The sequence below is a fragment of the Meles meles genome, chromosome X, assembly GCF_922984935.1.
Source record: "Meles meles chromosome X, mMelMel3.1 paternal haplotype, whole genome shotgun sequence".
In the NCBI taxonomy this organism is placed as follows: Eukaryota; Metazoa; Chordata; class Mammalia; order Carnivora; family Mustelidae; genus Meles; species Meles meles.
The window spans coordinates 3,442,887-3,458,832 of NC_060087.1; the positions used below are offsets into that span (position 1 = coordinate 3,442,887).

At 43.4% G+C, this 15,946-nt stretch overlaps 1 protein-coding gene across 4 annotated transcripts in view; it reads right to left on the reverse strand.

Moving 5' to 3' along the window:
- Positions 1–476: 476 nt before the first annotated feature.
- The window catches only part of LOC123934352 (neuroligin-4, X-linked), a 295,634-nt gene continuing 280,164 nt past the window's right edge, over positions 477–15,946 (reverse strand). For all 4 annotated transcript variants that reach the window (XM_045994380.1, XM_045994377.1, XM_045994378.1 and 1 more), the window contains 3 exons: positions 15,328–15,513; positions 11,236–12,025; positions 477–2,263 (listed from right to left, as the gene is read on the reverse strand). In XM_045994380.1, coding sequence (XP_045850336.1) covers positions 1,414–2,263; positions 11,236–12,025; positions 15,328–15,513 — 1,826 coding nt within the window. In that variant the 3' untranslated portion in view covers positions 477–1,413. The remainder of the gene's footprint in view (positions 2,264–11,235; positions 12,026–15,327; positions 15,514–15,946) is intronic.

The window sequence follows — 15,946 nt, forward strand, 5'->3', positions numbered from 1 at the left end:
TGCTCACTGGTAAATAAGGGACTTACTGCTTACACAAAAGCCTTCTGCAGCTGCGGGGGAACACTGGGCCGTATTTACTCGGCAGGGCACGGCCCCACCAAAGGCAAGCTTTCTTTCCCCTTTGGCAACTTTCCTTTTCACGACTCTCCCTCAACATATTCAAAGGACCCCAACGACAGACCGAGATCTGTGTTTTGTTTCTCCTGCCGGTGCTCGGTGCGTGCGTGTTTTCTCATTCAGCAGTTTTCATACGCTCCACGCGGGGGATCCGTCCCAGCGTTGCAACTTTAGGAAGGCTCACACACACACACCCCCGAAAATAAAAGTGGCCTCCAACCAGCAGTCTCCTAAGAATGCTATTGCATGCATTTGTGTAACCCTGCAGAGGGGGGAAAGCCCCACCACGCAGACAGTCTGGGTCTGATGCACGTCCCCACGTCCTCCTGCAAAGGAAACCCATTAGAAAGGCCCGCGTCTCGGCTCACCGCAAGGAATTAAGAAGAAAATCGTCCTGTGTCCGGGAGGAAACAGAGGTGAATGACTAAAGTGTATATTTATATATATATACATACAGACCACAATGAAAAGCACAATGTTGGTAAAAGCTCTTTCCAACGGAAAACACCAATAAAAGCTTTTGTTGTTGTTGTTGGTTGGTTGGTTGTTGCTGTTTTTTTGTTTTGTTTTTTTTTTTGTTTTGTTTTGTTTTTAACCCTCTGTGTGTGTTTTTGTTTAAACTCACAGCTATATACATTTCTTTTTTTTTTTTTTTTTACAAAGTTTCTTACATATAGTTCAGGCTGGCAAAACAGGTCTGCACAGAACTATAGGTATGTTACTACAGAGTCCGCTCTTTTAATAGGAAAATTCTGCTTCTCCTTCTCTCTGGATCACAGCTCCATAGGCAGGGTAAAAGCCCACCGTCTTTCAATCCTTCCGTAGAGCCATCGTCATATGGTACATAAAGAACTTTGTGTTTTGTTTTGTTTTTCCATTGTAATTTAAAAAAAAATTTTTTTTTCTTTTTTAAGTGTCCCTGGCTGAGTTCCCAAAGGGTCAGCTTCTCTCGTTGCTTTGGAAACACCCAGGTCCTTGAGAGGGCGATGTCCTCGTCACGCTGAACGTTGGCTGGAGAGATGGGGATGTCGATGCGGTCGTGGAACGGCGATGAAATCGTTTTCACATTTCTCAGGGTCAGAAGTTGATCTCGTAATACTGGGAGATGCCAATGGGATGGATCCGCAGGGACACACGCGACGGCGGCCCCGCAGCGCTTCTGTTGTTGTGGTGGTGGTGGTTGTTTCTGTCCTCAGTCAGTGGGATGACAGACATTCCTCGCTGAGAGATGTTGCTTCTCTCTTTCTCCCTGTCTCCAGTGGGGAGGAGCCGAGGGCGGGGAAGGGAACCGCAAAGCTATACCCGAGTGGTCGAGTGTCCGTGGGGGAGATTTGTACTGTTTTGTCCTCCGCTGAAGGTGTTGAACGTGTGCAACGGCTGCATGCCCGTCAGTGTGTTGGGAATCATGGTGATGGTGTTTGGTGTCATGAGTGGGATGTCGTCCGGAGACCGGCGCAGGGTCAGGGTGTAATCCGGCGGACAGGTGAGCCTCAGCGTGTCGTGAGCCTGCAGGGACTCGCACTCGTGGTCGTGCTCCAGCTGCTTCATCTGCAGCGACATGATCTCCTCGTTCTGGATGTGAGCGATGTCGTTGGTCGTGTTTCTCTGGGGACTGGGGCGCCTGTGCGTCTCGTGGCGCCTCTTGTCCTTCTTGTAGTACAGAGCCGCAAAGGCCAGGATGTTGAGGAAAAGCAGGGAGGCCCCCACGGCGATGGTGACGCTGAGTTCGGTGGAGTAATCCCGTTTGGTTTCGATGAGGACGGTGGTGTCCTCCGGCCCCGTCTTGTGAGGGTCCTTGGAGTGTTTGGGGTTGTTGGCGGGAGTGATGGCCGGGCGTTTGGTGGTGGGCCAGATCTTGGCGGGAGACCGCCGGGTGCCATAGGGGAAGGAGGTCATGTCAGGAGGAGGGACCTTGGTGGTCGTGGAGACATACTGGAAGATCTCATTCAGGTTGTGCAGGTGGGGAACTAGTTCCAGCCAGAAAGCCACCTTGGTAGCCCGGTAGTGATCCCTCACTCTGGGCTTTAGGCCAATATGCAGATAGAGCTGGTCTTTGGGGTTATACTTGGACCACGCCACTTCCTCAAAGCGATTGGGTTTTGTGTGAATGAACTTGGTATCCTGAGGAACAGGCTGGTTCGGGTCACTGGGGACAGAAAGGAGAAGAAAAGAGAAAAAAGGTCACACCCTTCGACATGGGAAAAATCAACCTCCTCATCAAATACCACAGGGAATGACAACCGGGGAACCACACCTGTTTAGCGCCAGGGACCCAAGAAGCCAGACTCCTCCAGCTGTAATCTACGCATGCTCACCATTTTATGTTCTCATTAACATCCTCTCTCTTCCCTTGATGTTAAAAATCATTCCTGATGGTGGACGTATGGCATTTCCCTAACATTTGTACTATTTTTTTGAGAAGATCAAATGCTCTTCAACCAGGAAAAGGTGAAAAAAAAAAAATGGGTGTAGGAAGTTTTATAGGATTTTAAGTGTAGGTACTTTTGCGCCATAAATCTAAACCAATTTTTTTCCCCACACACAGGGACACTTGGCAATGTCTGGAGACAGTTTTGGTCATTGTGGGTGGAGGGAAGAGTCGTGAATGTGTGGAGGGTTTGGGGGCACTGTTCAACATTCTCCAGTGCCCAACAGCCCCCCCACACAAGGAATTCTCTTGTCACAAAGGTCAATAGTATTGAGGCTCAGAAATCCTGACTTGGAGGTCATTGTTGAAAGAGTAGGCATTCCCTTTCTTGCTCAAGAGTGGCATCTGCGGTAGATGAATATACATTGGAGGCTGAATAAGTAAAATGTATGTTAAAAGTCAAATAAAAACAGGCCTTATGCTTGCAAAATGTGAGTCAGTAGTAATAGGCGTGATGTGCTTGCTCTCTGTTTGAAAGAGGGATACTTATATACTTGACAACCTGCTGAAGACTGAGCCATGTCAAGATCAAACCATATTCCATTAGTTCTAAGAATTTCGGTAAGATCACACTTTTAGATAGAGTGAGGTTAACGTATTTAAGAGAAGTCACACTCGGTGCCGGAAACTGAGGGGTTCTGCGGACGGTAAGTGCACCAGGCCAACTTTGGAACCTGAGATTTTTCCTGTTGTTCACATAAGTGAGCCCAGGCAGAAAGAGAATCATCAAAATTAAAGGATAATGCACAACACGTGGTACTTTAAGCATCTTTGCCACCAATTTTCTTAATATCACAACCAACCTCCCCAAAATATCGTATTCTCATTTCTTCCATTTATTTTTAGGGTTGGTCAAGCAAAGTATAAAAACATACTTCATCTTAATGTTTCTTTGTTTCGAGAATGTTGATGTTATGCACAGCACAATGTCACGTGGTGGACCGCCCTAGGCGTTCTGACATCACGGAGGGGCCAAGACAAGCTGGGACCGGCACACCCACATTGCTTGTCCTGGGTGTTCGAACTTCTGCTTTGCAGTCAACAGCTTCTTGGCATCATTTATAAACCCACGTCCAGCCCCTGCCTCTCAGCTCACATGCCAGAAGACTGGGGGACCCGAAGGTCCTCCCTGAAGACCCCAAGTCCACACACGTGACCCTGCCTTGTGCAGGATGCAAACGATAGAGTGGCCAACGGGGACAGTGTCTGCTAAGGGAGGGACCTTTGCCCTCAGTGAGAGGTTGTCAAAAGCATTTCCATGCATTAAGCTCTGCAGCTGTCTCTCTTTATAGGCGTGAAACCGTGAGCAAACTCGTAAGCCTCTCTGGGGCTCGTCGTCTTCATCTATAGAATGGGTGAGAATACTGGGATTGGAAGTAAGTGATGGAGGTTAAGGAATAACTACAAAGTATGGGGCAAATAGGGACAGCTTAATAAGTATTGCCCCCTTCTGCCGATATGTAAAGTAGAATATCTAAAAATTGCTTAGGGACAGAGGGCCATAAAGTATCATACTGTAATACCCACAGCACGCACTGTATACTATACCCTGTATATAGTGCACGCCAGATGAAAGTGTACTTTATACCACAGTATATACGGTAAACTATACACTGTGCATGGTATTTACTGCATACCACAGTAAATATGGTATACTATACACATCGGATATTTACTGTATACCACAGTATATACAGTATACTATACACTGTGCATATTTACTGTATACCACAGTATATACGGTACACTATACACTGTGGATACTGTATACCACAGTATATATGGTATACTATAAAATGTTCATGACATTTACTGTATATTACAGTTAATATGGTATACTATACGTTGCACATATTTACTATATACCACAGTATATATGGTACACTATGCACTGTGCCTATTTACTGTATACTACAATATATACGGTATACTATACACTGTGCACCACAGTAATTATGTGCATATTACTGTATACCACAGTATATATGGTATACTATACACTGTGCATATTTATTGTATACCACAGTATATCCAGCATACCATATACAGTACACATGATATATGATATTATATATGGTATACTATCTTTGTATATTGCATATATTACAAATCATAGCATATACAGTATGTTAGGTACACAGTATACTGTGCGTAGTATTTACTGTATACCAAGGTATATATAGTATACTGATTTGTATTATAATGTAAATCATAGCATATATAATCTATTATATACTGTCTATAATATATAATGTATCAAACTATAGTGTATACCACAGTATATATGGTATACTATACACAGCACATGATACTGACTGTATACCGCAGTACATACAGTATACTGTGTTTGTATATTGTGTATATTACGAATCATAGCCTTGGCAGTATATCATATACTATCTATAGAATACATTGTGTAAAAGCATACTGTACACCACAGTATATAAGGTTCACTGTATACTGTACATAGTACTTACTGTGTACCATAGTATATATAGTATACTGTATTTGTATATTGTATATATTATAAATCATAACATATATAATATACTGTCTATAGTATACATTGATAAAAGTGTACTGTACACCACAGTATATGTGGTACACTATACAGCATACATAATATTTACTGAATGGTATACTGTATTTTTATATTGCATATGTTATAAACAATAGCATATGCAGTATATTATATACTGTCTATAGTATACATTGTATAAAAGTATACTGTATGCCACAGTATCTTATATACTATGAATAGTATATACTGTATACTATAGTTTATATGGCATACTATATACTGTACATAGTCTTGATTGTATATCACAGCATATACACTGCATATATATTGCATATATAATGAATACACTGTATACTATTATACTTACACCATAGTATATTATGTACTATAGATAGCACGTATTGTATATCACAGTATATACTGTATGTTATACAGCACATATAGCATTCTATCCCACAGTATATCTGGTATACCGTATATTATATACAGTGTATACTGTATAAAAGTATATGGTACTTTTATAGTACAATATATACTGTATGAAAGTATATTGTATACCATAGTATACGCTGCATAAAATGTAGAATAGATTATATTCTATAATATATAATTATATCTATATGATATATAGATATAAATGTGGTATACAGCAAAAGAAATTTTACCTTTTAACTGAAGACACATTCACTGTAGTGCTTTTATTTTACTAATGGGATTAAGAAAATAAAACAAAATTATAGGTCCCCATGTCATGAGTTTTCTTAGTTATGTGTTCATTTATAAGCATTAACAGATTTAAAAATAAATTTTTTATGTCTTTAAAATCCTTACAATGTTTCATAAAAATGTTGGCTTTCATCGAGCACCTCATGTTTCCTTTTTTTTGAGTCTTCTGGAATAACTTTTTGAGAAAATTCCTATTTAATTGGAATCTGCCATGGAAACATTTGTCATTGATTTTTATTGTTCTAAAAGCAAAGAAAGGTGGTGAGGATTCCTACTATTTTTCCATCGATCTGATTTCACTGAATTTCGTCTATCAGCTGTGTGGACCTTTTATTAAGCAGGGGGCATCTGGGAAAGAGAGCGTTCTGTTCATGTTGGATATTGGACTCTTTTTGATGAAATCCGGTGTGCATTTGAAAGGTAAAGACACGTTTATTTTGTTCTCAAAGAATAGAGCAGAGGATTTTGAAAATCCAGATAAGCAAGCTTTAGCCTGATACAATCTATCTATTAAAGTACTTGGAGATGCACAGTCAGACCCCTTAACCCAATATAAACTCACAGAGCTTAGGAAAGTCCATCATTTTCCTTGTCAGATTCTCCAAACACAACAAGACCTCTAAGTGGGATATGAGTGTCTTGCCTTTTAGACCTGACTTCCACCGGCGGCATGTTTTAATTTCCATAAGTAAAATTAAAGATCATAATGATTAAGGATAGAACGAAACGGACGTATCTTCTCTCCCTGGTAACATCCCCAATGCATATCGGCATCTCCACTGTCCAGCACCTGAAACACATTTTCACCTGTCATAATTGGGGACATCCTTCTGGCAGGGAATAGTCAAGGGCATTTCTAAGTTCTTGTGATCCATTTTATTTGCTAGAGATAGGCAATATGATTTCTTTAAAAATATGGGGCGCCTGGGTGGCTCCGTGGGTTAAAGCCTCTGCCTTCGGCTCAGGTCATGATCCCAGGGTCCAGGGATCAAGCCCCGCATCGGGCTCTCTGCTCCGTGGGGAGCCTGCTTCCTCCTCTCTCTCTCTCTCTGCCTGCCTCTCTGCCTACTTGTGGTCTCTGTCTGTCAAATAAATAAATAAAATCTTTAAAAAAATTTTTTTAAAAATAGCAGTAAACTCTCCGAGAAGCTCTTCTTGACGGAAGAAGTTCCTCCTATCACCTAACATAATGTGGTAGCTGACTCTTGCTTACTAGACCTCTCAGAAGAAGACCACCCATGATGCACCAAGAAAATGGGTCCAATGACACACGTCCCCCTGCACACCAGGTGGAGGTGTTCATTCATTCAGCTTAAATTGTGCTTTGGCAGGAAAGGTCATTTCAAGATCAGACATAGGCTGCAGCTCCCCCTAAGCCATCCACCCTAAGTGCCTCTCGCTTTAGGTTGAATACAGATTCATCCCAGGATAACCAACAAAATCGAAAGTCATGGCCTGTGAGGCCGACCAACATCAATGTCCTGAGAACAAATCCAAGAATTGAAATCTGTGTTGGTTGCCTTGGTCGTGCCAGAACCATCTTTCCATTCTCTCAACTCGGATACCATTTCAGTACGCCCTTCGATGGGCAAGGCTTCATCTGGTTGTCCCAAGCGCTCTTTGTTGCAATGTGTTCTACAGAGATCAAGTCTCCCTTGGTGTCTCCATAACTGGCACGTCCCCACACAGGATGCAAACCAAATCAGCTCTTGGTCCACGAGCACCTGGATTCTACGGACCGGTTGGATCTTGTGTTCCCAAAGGCATTGTAGATGACAGAGAGGGCACTTCTTCCTCATGCTCTGTAAACCTTGGAATTCGTCTTAGTTTTCCCTGGACATCACTTCTCTTTGATCAGAACTTTCCACGTCAGCTCTGTTTGTAGACTAGTACCTGTCTTGACCTAGGCTGTTGTTTTTCCAGCCCTGTTCTGAGCAGGTCTTCTAACCTGGACCACGGAAACAGCCTCTTAGCTCTAAGGAACTCTCCTCTTTCCTTCCTCTCTCCCTCCTACGCTCATACTTCCAACACGACTCTCCTGTGCTTAACGACAAACAGACCATGGGATATAGACATGGAAACCCAGACAGAAGGTCACAGCCTTTGAGCTTTGGGTTGTACGACAAGTGGCTCCAGCATACACTTGCCGGGTCTGACGTGTGAGCACTATGGAACACGTGTGGGGTCTGGAAGGTGCAGAAGATTGGAAGAAACACCAAACGAGAATGGGGATGCGTGTCTTGATGCCATGCCTCGTCTCCCCATAGCAACGTGCTGTGATGGACAGATGGCGAGATACTCCCACACAGGACATTCCGTGGCAACCTGCCTACGTGTCTCTATCTTTGGATGGCCATCTTCTTGACATGTTGGACAGATTGGCTTAGAAGTCCCACCTGCCCAATGCTGTCCTGACTGATTCCATCTGCAATGAATGACCCTAGTTCCCATTAAGGCGCTAGGCACAGAGACCTGAAATTTGGGAAGCAGCATCCAATACAATATTGGGCACCGAGGGCATTAAAAATAACACACCATCACGGAACACTATGGCGTTTTTTAATTCTGGCTCCGTCTTTGATAGGTCTTGGGGAAAAGTCCCATTGGGTGGTAGAAGCTCTTTCCCATCTCATGACATTTATTAATATCCTTTATCTTTTTTCTCTTTCTTTTTAAACAGCGCAGGAGCGTTGGCCTCAGAGCCTTTGGCAAGGCGAGAGGCTCTAATGAGAATTTAATGGCTTTGTTTGGATTTTACCATTTTTTTTAATGGTTCAGTTACACGGGTGATGAATGAGCCTCGCTTCCCATTTAAGAAAATCATAGGAAGTTCATCTCCAAACCCGTAAGGAAAAAAAGTATGTGGTTTTAACTAAGGTAGGCAGTGGCGGTGTGTTTGGATATGATGTAAAGGGTGTGGACGCCAGTGTCTGTGAACGGGCTGGCCATCATCTGGGAAGCGGCCCTGTGAGGCTTTCTGCTTCAAGAATGTGACACTTTACTAGGAAAGGCACCCATACCTGAGTTCAGTGACAAACTGGACATCATACCGCCTTTCACAGGGCTGATGTTTGACGTGTTCTCCCCTGACATCAACACAGGCTGAAATGCTCACCCCCAGTCCCTCAAAATATGGCCTTATTTGGAAATAGGGCCATTGCAGATGGCATCAGTCAAGATGGGACAGAGAAGGTGGGACTTCTAAGAGCCAATCTGACCGACGCCCTGTTAAAAAGAGGGGCATGTAAAGACAGAGAGACACAGAGGGGCTGGTCCAGGAGGCAGATGCAGGAATTGGAAGGACGTCTCTGGACAGCAACGCCAAAGACACCTGCCAAGCAGCAGCAGCTAGGAAGTGGCGTGAAACCTTCCCGTAGAGGTTTTAGAGGAAGCCTGGCTCTGCCAACATGTGTATTTTGGACTTCCAGCATCCAACTCTGAGACAAGATACTTCTGTGGTTTTAACCTCTGTGGTACCCAGTTTTAGGAGCCTCAGGAATGGTACAATAATGCAAAACAAGGATGATATAAAAATGCTTGTGGACATGGCCTCCGTCATGTCCTTGTCGAAGAGAGAATTTTCAGGCAACAGGCCAGCAACTTTCCCAAAGGTCCACACGTCCTCTGGTCCCCCCCTGCCCCCAAACGAGCCTTTCTTAGAGCACACCTGTGGTCACATCTGACAGTTCCAAGTGCATATCCGTGCAACACTTGGCACTCTAGAAGCACACCGTGCCTTTGCTAAGACCACAAAATATTCTGGAACCACTTGCCGCCCACGATTATTGGGGGTCTCCATAAAGAATGACACCCACTGCAACCCTAAGTAACCATGCACGCCCATGGCGTCCCCACAGCTTGTGTCTTGAGCTGCGTAGGACTCGGGCACTGTGGGGCTGCCACTGCCTGGGAACCCCAGTCCGACGCCCGGCACGCCACGGGGACCTTCTCCAACCCTCAGAGCTGTGGGCATCTCCGAGGTGAATTCTGTGCACGAGGCTCAAGGTTAATGAGGGAAGCAGAGACAGCAGGAGAGGAGAATGACAGTCCATTAGTTTCCACGATCGTGTTATTAGACAAGAGAAAAATGAAAAGATGATGTGAGGTTTGCTGCTATTTGAAATGCTGGGGAGTCTTTCTGTCTCCTTGTTTGCAGGGACACTGCTCAAGGGGACGTCAGTGGGAACTGTTGTTATGTGTGGGTCGTGTGTGGTTGCCACTAACTTGAACCGATGAGCTTCCCTCTGAGGTTATATATATATATACAAACACACACATATTTATATACTATGTATATATTTTATATGTAAATGACATATTTCTATACTTCCCTATATATGTACAAATAGATACATGTATATATGCATATATACAAATAGATACATACATATTATACATATACAAATAGATAGATATACATAGATATACATATATATATAATATATCTATTTGTATATGTATATCTGTGTATAGATACATAGATACATAATGTATCTATTTGTATACATATATCTATGTATATCTATTTGTATAATATGTATCTATTTGTATATATGTATCTATTTGTATCTATTTGTGTACATTTTAGGTGTATTTATTACCTATAAATCTATTATCTATAATATTATTTATATAATATAATATAATAAAATAATAATAATAAATATTATATAATATTATTTATATATTATAAATCTATTATCTATAAATCTATTATATAGATTTATTTATATATATAGATATATACATATGTCTATATATATACATACATATCTACACATATATAGGTATATAATTATCCTATATATTTATATAGATTTATTTCCTATAGGTACATATACATACACACACACACATATATATGAAATGTCTTTATTTATGAAATAAATGTGTAGGGACATATTTAAGTAAATAAATATATTTGTAAATATATGTATATGTATAGGAAACACGTCTCATAACTGTAGAGAAACACTATAAATATATATATGTATTATGTATATATATGTATAAATATAACATATATGCCTGGTTAAATATAGAGTACACACACACACACATAGTATTTCCTAGATGTATGACGAGATGGGCTTTATCTCGTGGGTACATTAGAAGCAGAATTTGCCATGTGGCACACGGGTTTTGATAAGGCTGCCCAGGGAGATCAGGTCCTTATCTCCTTGTCAAAGGAGAAAGGTCCTACTGAGCCTTGAAATTGTGGGATCAGAAAGCAATACAATTGCCAGGTAGGTCTCTGCCTTGAAGTGGCAGGTGGGAAACAGACTTTTTTTTAGTGATGCAGGGAACACATTAGTAAAATTCCCCCACCATCATCGGGTGTGTGTGCGTGAGCAGGTCTGCTTTCAGTCGTGGAAGCCGTACTCGTATGGGGCACCCAGACAAACTAGGAGAGAAGAAAGAAGCCGACGTGGGAAGCACATACCCGGTTTTGGCGAAGTTGGTCCAGTAGGTCATGACCACCGCGCTGAGCATGACATCGTTCTTGGAGAAGTTACAGCTGAAGAGTTCGGTAGGGCCGATCATGGGGATCCCAAAGACATAGGGCACTTCATCGCCGTGGGCTGAGTCCGCCCAGCTGGGCTTCATTTCGCTTTGGCAGTGGTGGTAGAAGGCGTAGAAGTAGGTCGGAGAGCCGTACTGGGCGTGGAGGTCGGCCGTGGCCACGGCGGGGGCCACCCACTGGTGGTCCGTGAAGAGAGCCACCAGGGTTTTCCGCCGCGTCTCCGGGTTCTCCTTGTCGGCCCAGTCCGTGTACATGAATTTGATGGTCTCCCGCAACGTGTCTTTCCCCTCTGGGTAGCCGTACAGGTTGTCCACAAAGTTGGACACGGAGAAGTCAAAGTCGTTGGGTGTCACGCCGTCCTCGTTGTCCACGATGCCGTCCACGAACTTCAAGCCTTCCCCCTGGTTGACGCCCAGCATGATGTCGTAGTTCAGGAACTCCCCCTGCTCCATCAGAATCTGAGGGTCGTCCGGGATGACATCACCGTCGATGACGGGGCCGAAGGAAATGTGGTACGTGGCGGGGGTGATGGTCTGCTGAATGAGTTCTTTGTAGTTCTTATTCCGAAGACATTCTACCATGTCGGTCGTATCCAGCATGTTGCAGCCAACCTTATCTGCCAATATCCGCGTGTACTTGGCAGGCTGGTAGTTCACCGCCCAGCTGGACAGGGCCGTGCCACTCTGGATGATGGCCTTCTGGAACAGACCTGCAGGTGCAAATGAAAACCCCAGAGACAGAAAAGCAGCTTTTACTTCGCAAAGAAGGCTCCGATTGTCTCGCGGGCATGTGAATTTCTGGATACAGTAGCATTCAGCTCTTTCAGGATTTTTTTTCCTCATTTCCATCTCTTTCTCTCCCCCTTCCCCTCCTCCCGGCCCCCGCCTGCTGGACGTTGGTCTTCTGGGATGTTTTTCACGCACATGCACACACGCACACGGCATTTAGGGAAATGAAACTGCATTTACAATGTGCAACTTCGCTGCCGTGGTTTAAAAAAAAAACAAAAAACTGCATTGCATGTATCTGTCCCCAGTTTTGTGTCGTGTGGGCATCCCCATCCCCAGATGCTGTAAATAAAGCCTCAGAGACTTAACGGAGGAACTTTCCTCCGTTCCTTTCCTCCGTTCCTTAAAAACATGCTCTGGGCCAAGAAGACATCAAAGCGCATTTTGCTTCCGAAACTAAACCAGGTACCACTTCATTATGGGGGAAAAAAAAGAAAAAGAAAAAAACCAAAATATCCACTGAAATCAATTTCAGAGTATAAATTCAGACACGTATTTCTAACTCCACCATCAATACAGTACCAGCGTTATACTTCTACAACTAAAATAGTATTTAAAGGGGTGCCTGGGTGGCTCAGTGGGTTAAAGCCTCTGCCTTTGGCCCAGGGTCCTGGGATCGAGCCCTGCGTCGGGCTCTCTGCTCAGCAGGGAGCCTGCTTCCTCCTCTCTCTCTCCCTGCCTCTCTGCCTACTTGTGATCTCTCTCTGTCAAATAAATAAATAAAATCTTTAAAAAAATAAAAATAAAGTAAAATAGTAATTAAATTAGCGATTCCCAAAAGAATGCTCAGTTGGATTGCCCAGCTAAAATGCATTTTTCCACAAATCCGTGATCTTGAAATCATGTTAACTCAAAATCACTGTTTTGTATTTTGCCACAAGTTAGAAATGTCTGTTTGGTGAGAAGTGGGGGGAAAAAAATTGGACAATTTCATGAGTAAACTTCTGTATAGCGTCCAATTTTCTATCAGATCCATCTAGTATATGAATGTCAGTGAGTAAAAAAAAATTTTTTTTGGGTAAACCCTCTATTTTTCACTACTACAGGACAAGATGATGGGGTATGAAATGATAGCATTCTCTTTCTTGTCTCTTCCTGACATTTTCTTGAATTCCAGCATGATGGAGCTCCGAGGTTTCCGGAGTTTCTGGAAGAGTAATTCAGCTGGGCGCCCAGAAGGTCATGCCCTGTAGAGTTTTAAGGTCATGCAAGCAATCAAGGGAGGAAAACATGATTGCAATCAGGAAGATAGGATTCTGGAGACTGGAGCACTGCCCATGTCAAATAAATAAATAAAATCTTTAATAAAAGTTATAATGCCATGGTGAACATCTTCACAAAAGCATCATATTTCAGGCACGTGGTGACCGTTTTTTAGACAACATTGCCAGAAGTACCATTCTAAGGCTGACAGTCTGGGTATTTCTATCTTGTTGGGTTGTTATGCAAATGACCCAGGCACAGCCTTGCCACAGAACTCACTCATTTTCGATCTCTCGATTTAAGTAATTATGCTCTTTCTCCAATTACATTTGGTTTCTTGTGTTTACTATGGAAGCCGGTTCTGACGACTTGCTCACTTGAGAACTGGGATTCTATCCCTTGACAAATGGGAAAGTCTCAATATTTTCTGGAATGCTGTACAAATGGATATTACCAATGTCCCCTCTCATTGTGCACTTTTTCATTTTTGTAAAAACAAAGGGATGATACAAGTGTGAGCCCCAAATTCGAGCTCTCCTTAGACGCTGTGAAATCACCTACAAGTCTGTCTGCTTTGATTTGACTGGTGGTTGCTTATGGTCCCTACACTGAGCATTTTATTGGCAAGTGAGTTCTGAATCTCCCTACCATGCTGAAAATCCACTTGTCACATTGGTACCTGTGACCAGTAAAAATTTGTACTCAAGCTGAACGCTTATTTCCTAAAGAAAATGAAAGTGGAAAAGCAGTTGGTCCGTAAAATAGCAACTAGGGGAGGCTACGGGGAATTTGCACAGATATTCCCGAATCTGTAAGGCAAGTCTATTCTGTCCAGAAGACCAGGACTATCCTTTAGCTGCCCCCGATGTTTGTTAGTCTTGGGGGAATGATGGGAATTCAAACGATGGTTTGAATTGGGGCCTGGGAAGCATTGTTTCTTACCTGGTTCTCTCATTGCTCTGTGACCCTAGGTGGGTTAACCAACCTCTCTGGGCTTCAGTTTCCTTTTTATAAATGGTGGCTTTGGAGTAGATGAGCTTCAAGTTTCCCCTTCAGTGCTACAGGTTCCAATGAACATCAGGGAGCCACTTTGAGTTAGGGTGGTTAGGTTTTTCTTCTTATTATTATTATTAAATTAATTTTTTTAAATTGTTTTAAGTGGGGTGAGTAGCAGAGTGAGACAGAAGGGGAGACATGTAAGTAGGCTTCACGCCCAGCATGGAGCCCGATGCAGGGCTGGATCATAGGACCCTGAGATCATGACCTGAGTTGAGATCAAGACTAAGGCACTTAACGGACTGTGCTATCTGGGTATCCCAGACCAGTGACTTAAAAACAAAAACAAAAACAAAAATCAAACTCAAGGCCACGAGCCCCATTCCTTACCAAATGAACAAATCTGCAACCCTTACCCATATCCCTGTCTCTCTTCTGTGTTATCTTTCCCAAGTTGAGAGGAGAAGTTGACTGAATTTAATGTTGACCGAAATGATAAAATTTAAACTTGACCAAGTCAAGTTGGAAAGGCAGAAGCAAAGGCGTTGGTGTTTCGGAAGGAGTCATTGTGTCCCAAGTGTTGCAACTGGCATCTAATTGTTAATGTAACTGAGATGACAAAGTATGGTTCACAAGGGAAGAAACCTGAGTTAGAAGAATAGGGGCGCCTGGGTGGCTTAGTTGTTAAGCGTCTGCTTTCGGCTCAGGTCATGATCCTGGGGTCCTGGGATCGAGTCCCGCATCGGGTTCTCTGCTCACTGGGAAATCTGTTTCTCTCCGTGTCTCTCACTATCTCTCAGATAAATAAAATCTTTAAAAGAGGAAGAGAAAGGGGACGAGGAAGAAGGAGGAGGAGGAGAGGGAGAAAGAGGATGGGAGCTCATGAGAGTGGGTTTCTAGAACCTAAAACAAGTTGGGGATTTTCAGCTCCAAGAGAGACAAAGGGTCCCTGGGATCTGCACTCCGTGTGTGTTCCTGGCTCAGCCCTGGGAGTCGTGCACCAGCACAGGGATGCCCTTGTTACCTTCTGAATAGTGCGACAAGGTCAACAGACTGACGCAAGAGGCTCCTGCCCCAGAGCCGAAGATGGTCACTCGCTTGGGGTCGCCGCCGAAGGCCCCGACGTTCTCCTCAATCCACCGTAGTGCCTGGATCTGATCCAGGAGCCCGTAGTTGCCCTTGGCCGCCTGGTCGCCGGTACTTAAAAACCCTGCAAGAGAAAACAGGATCTTTTGGGTCGTCGACTATACATTGCTGGTCCTTGAAAATGTATCTCATTCTTTGCCCCAGTCTCCCTCTAAGTGAGAAGCAACACTTGCCCGGCAGGAAGGATGAGGCTACGTGAATCATTGTTGCGATGTGGACCCTAAGATACAATGTGTCATCTGTGAGTTTGCACAGGGTTCGCCTATCGGGCACCATCAGTCTAAAATGTCTGTAACACCTGACCATACCAGAGACTATGCATTGGACCAGATTCAATTGATCATTCCTGTGCACGGGCGGGTTGCAAAAGTGAGAAAGTCTCCTAAAAGAAGTTTTTCAGGGAAAATCCTAAAAGAAGTTTTCCAGGCTAAAAGAGGTTTTTCGGGAAAAATCAGTGTATATGTTGGGCTGCTGGGATTTCTGCACTGATGTTTAAG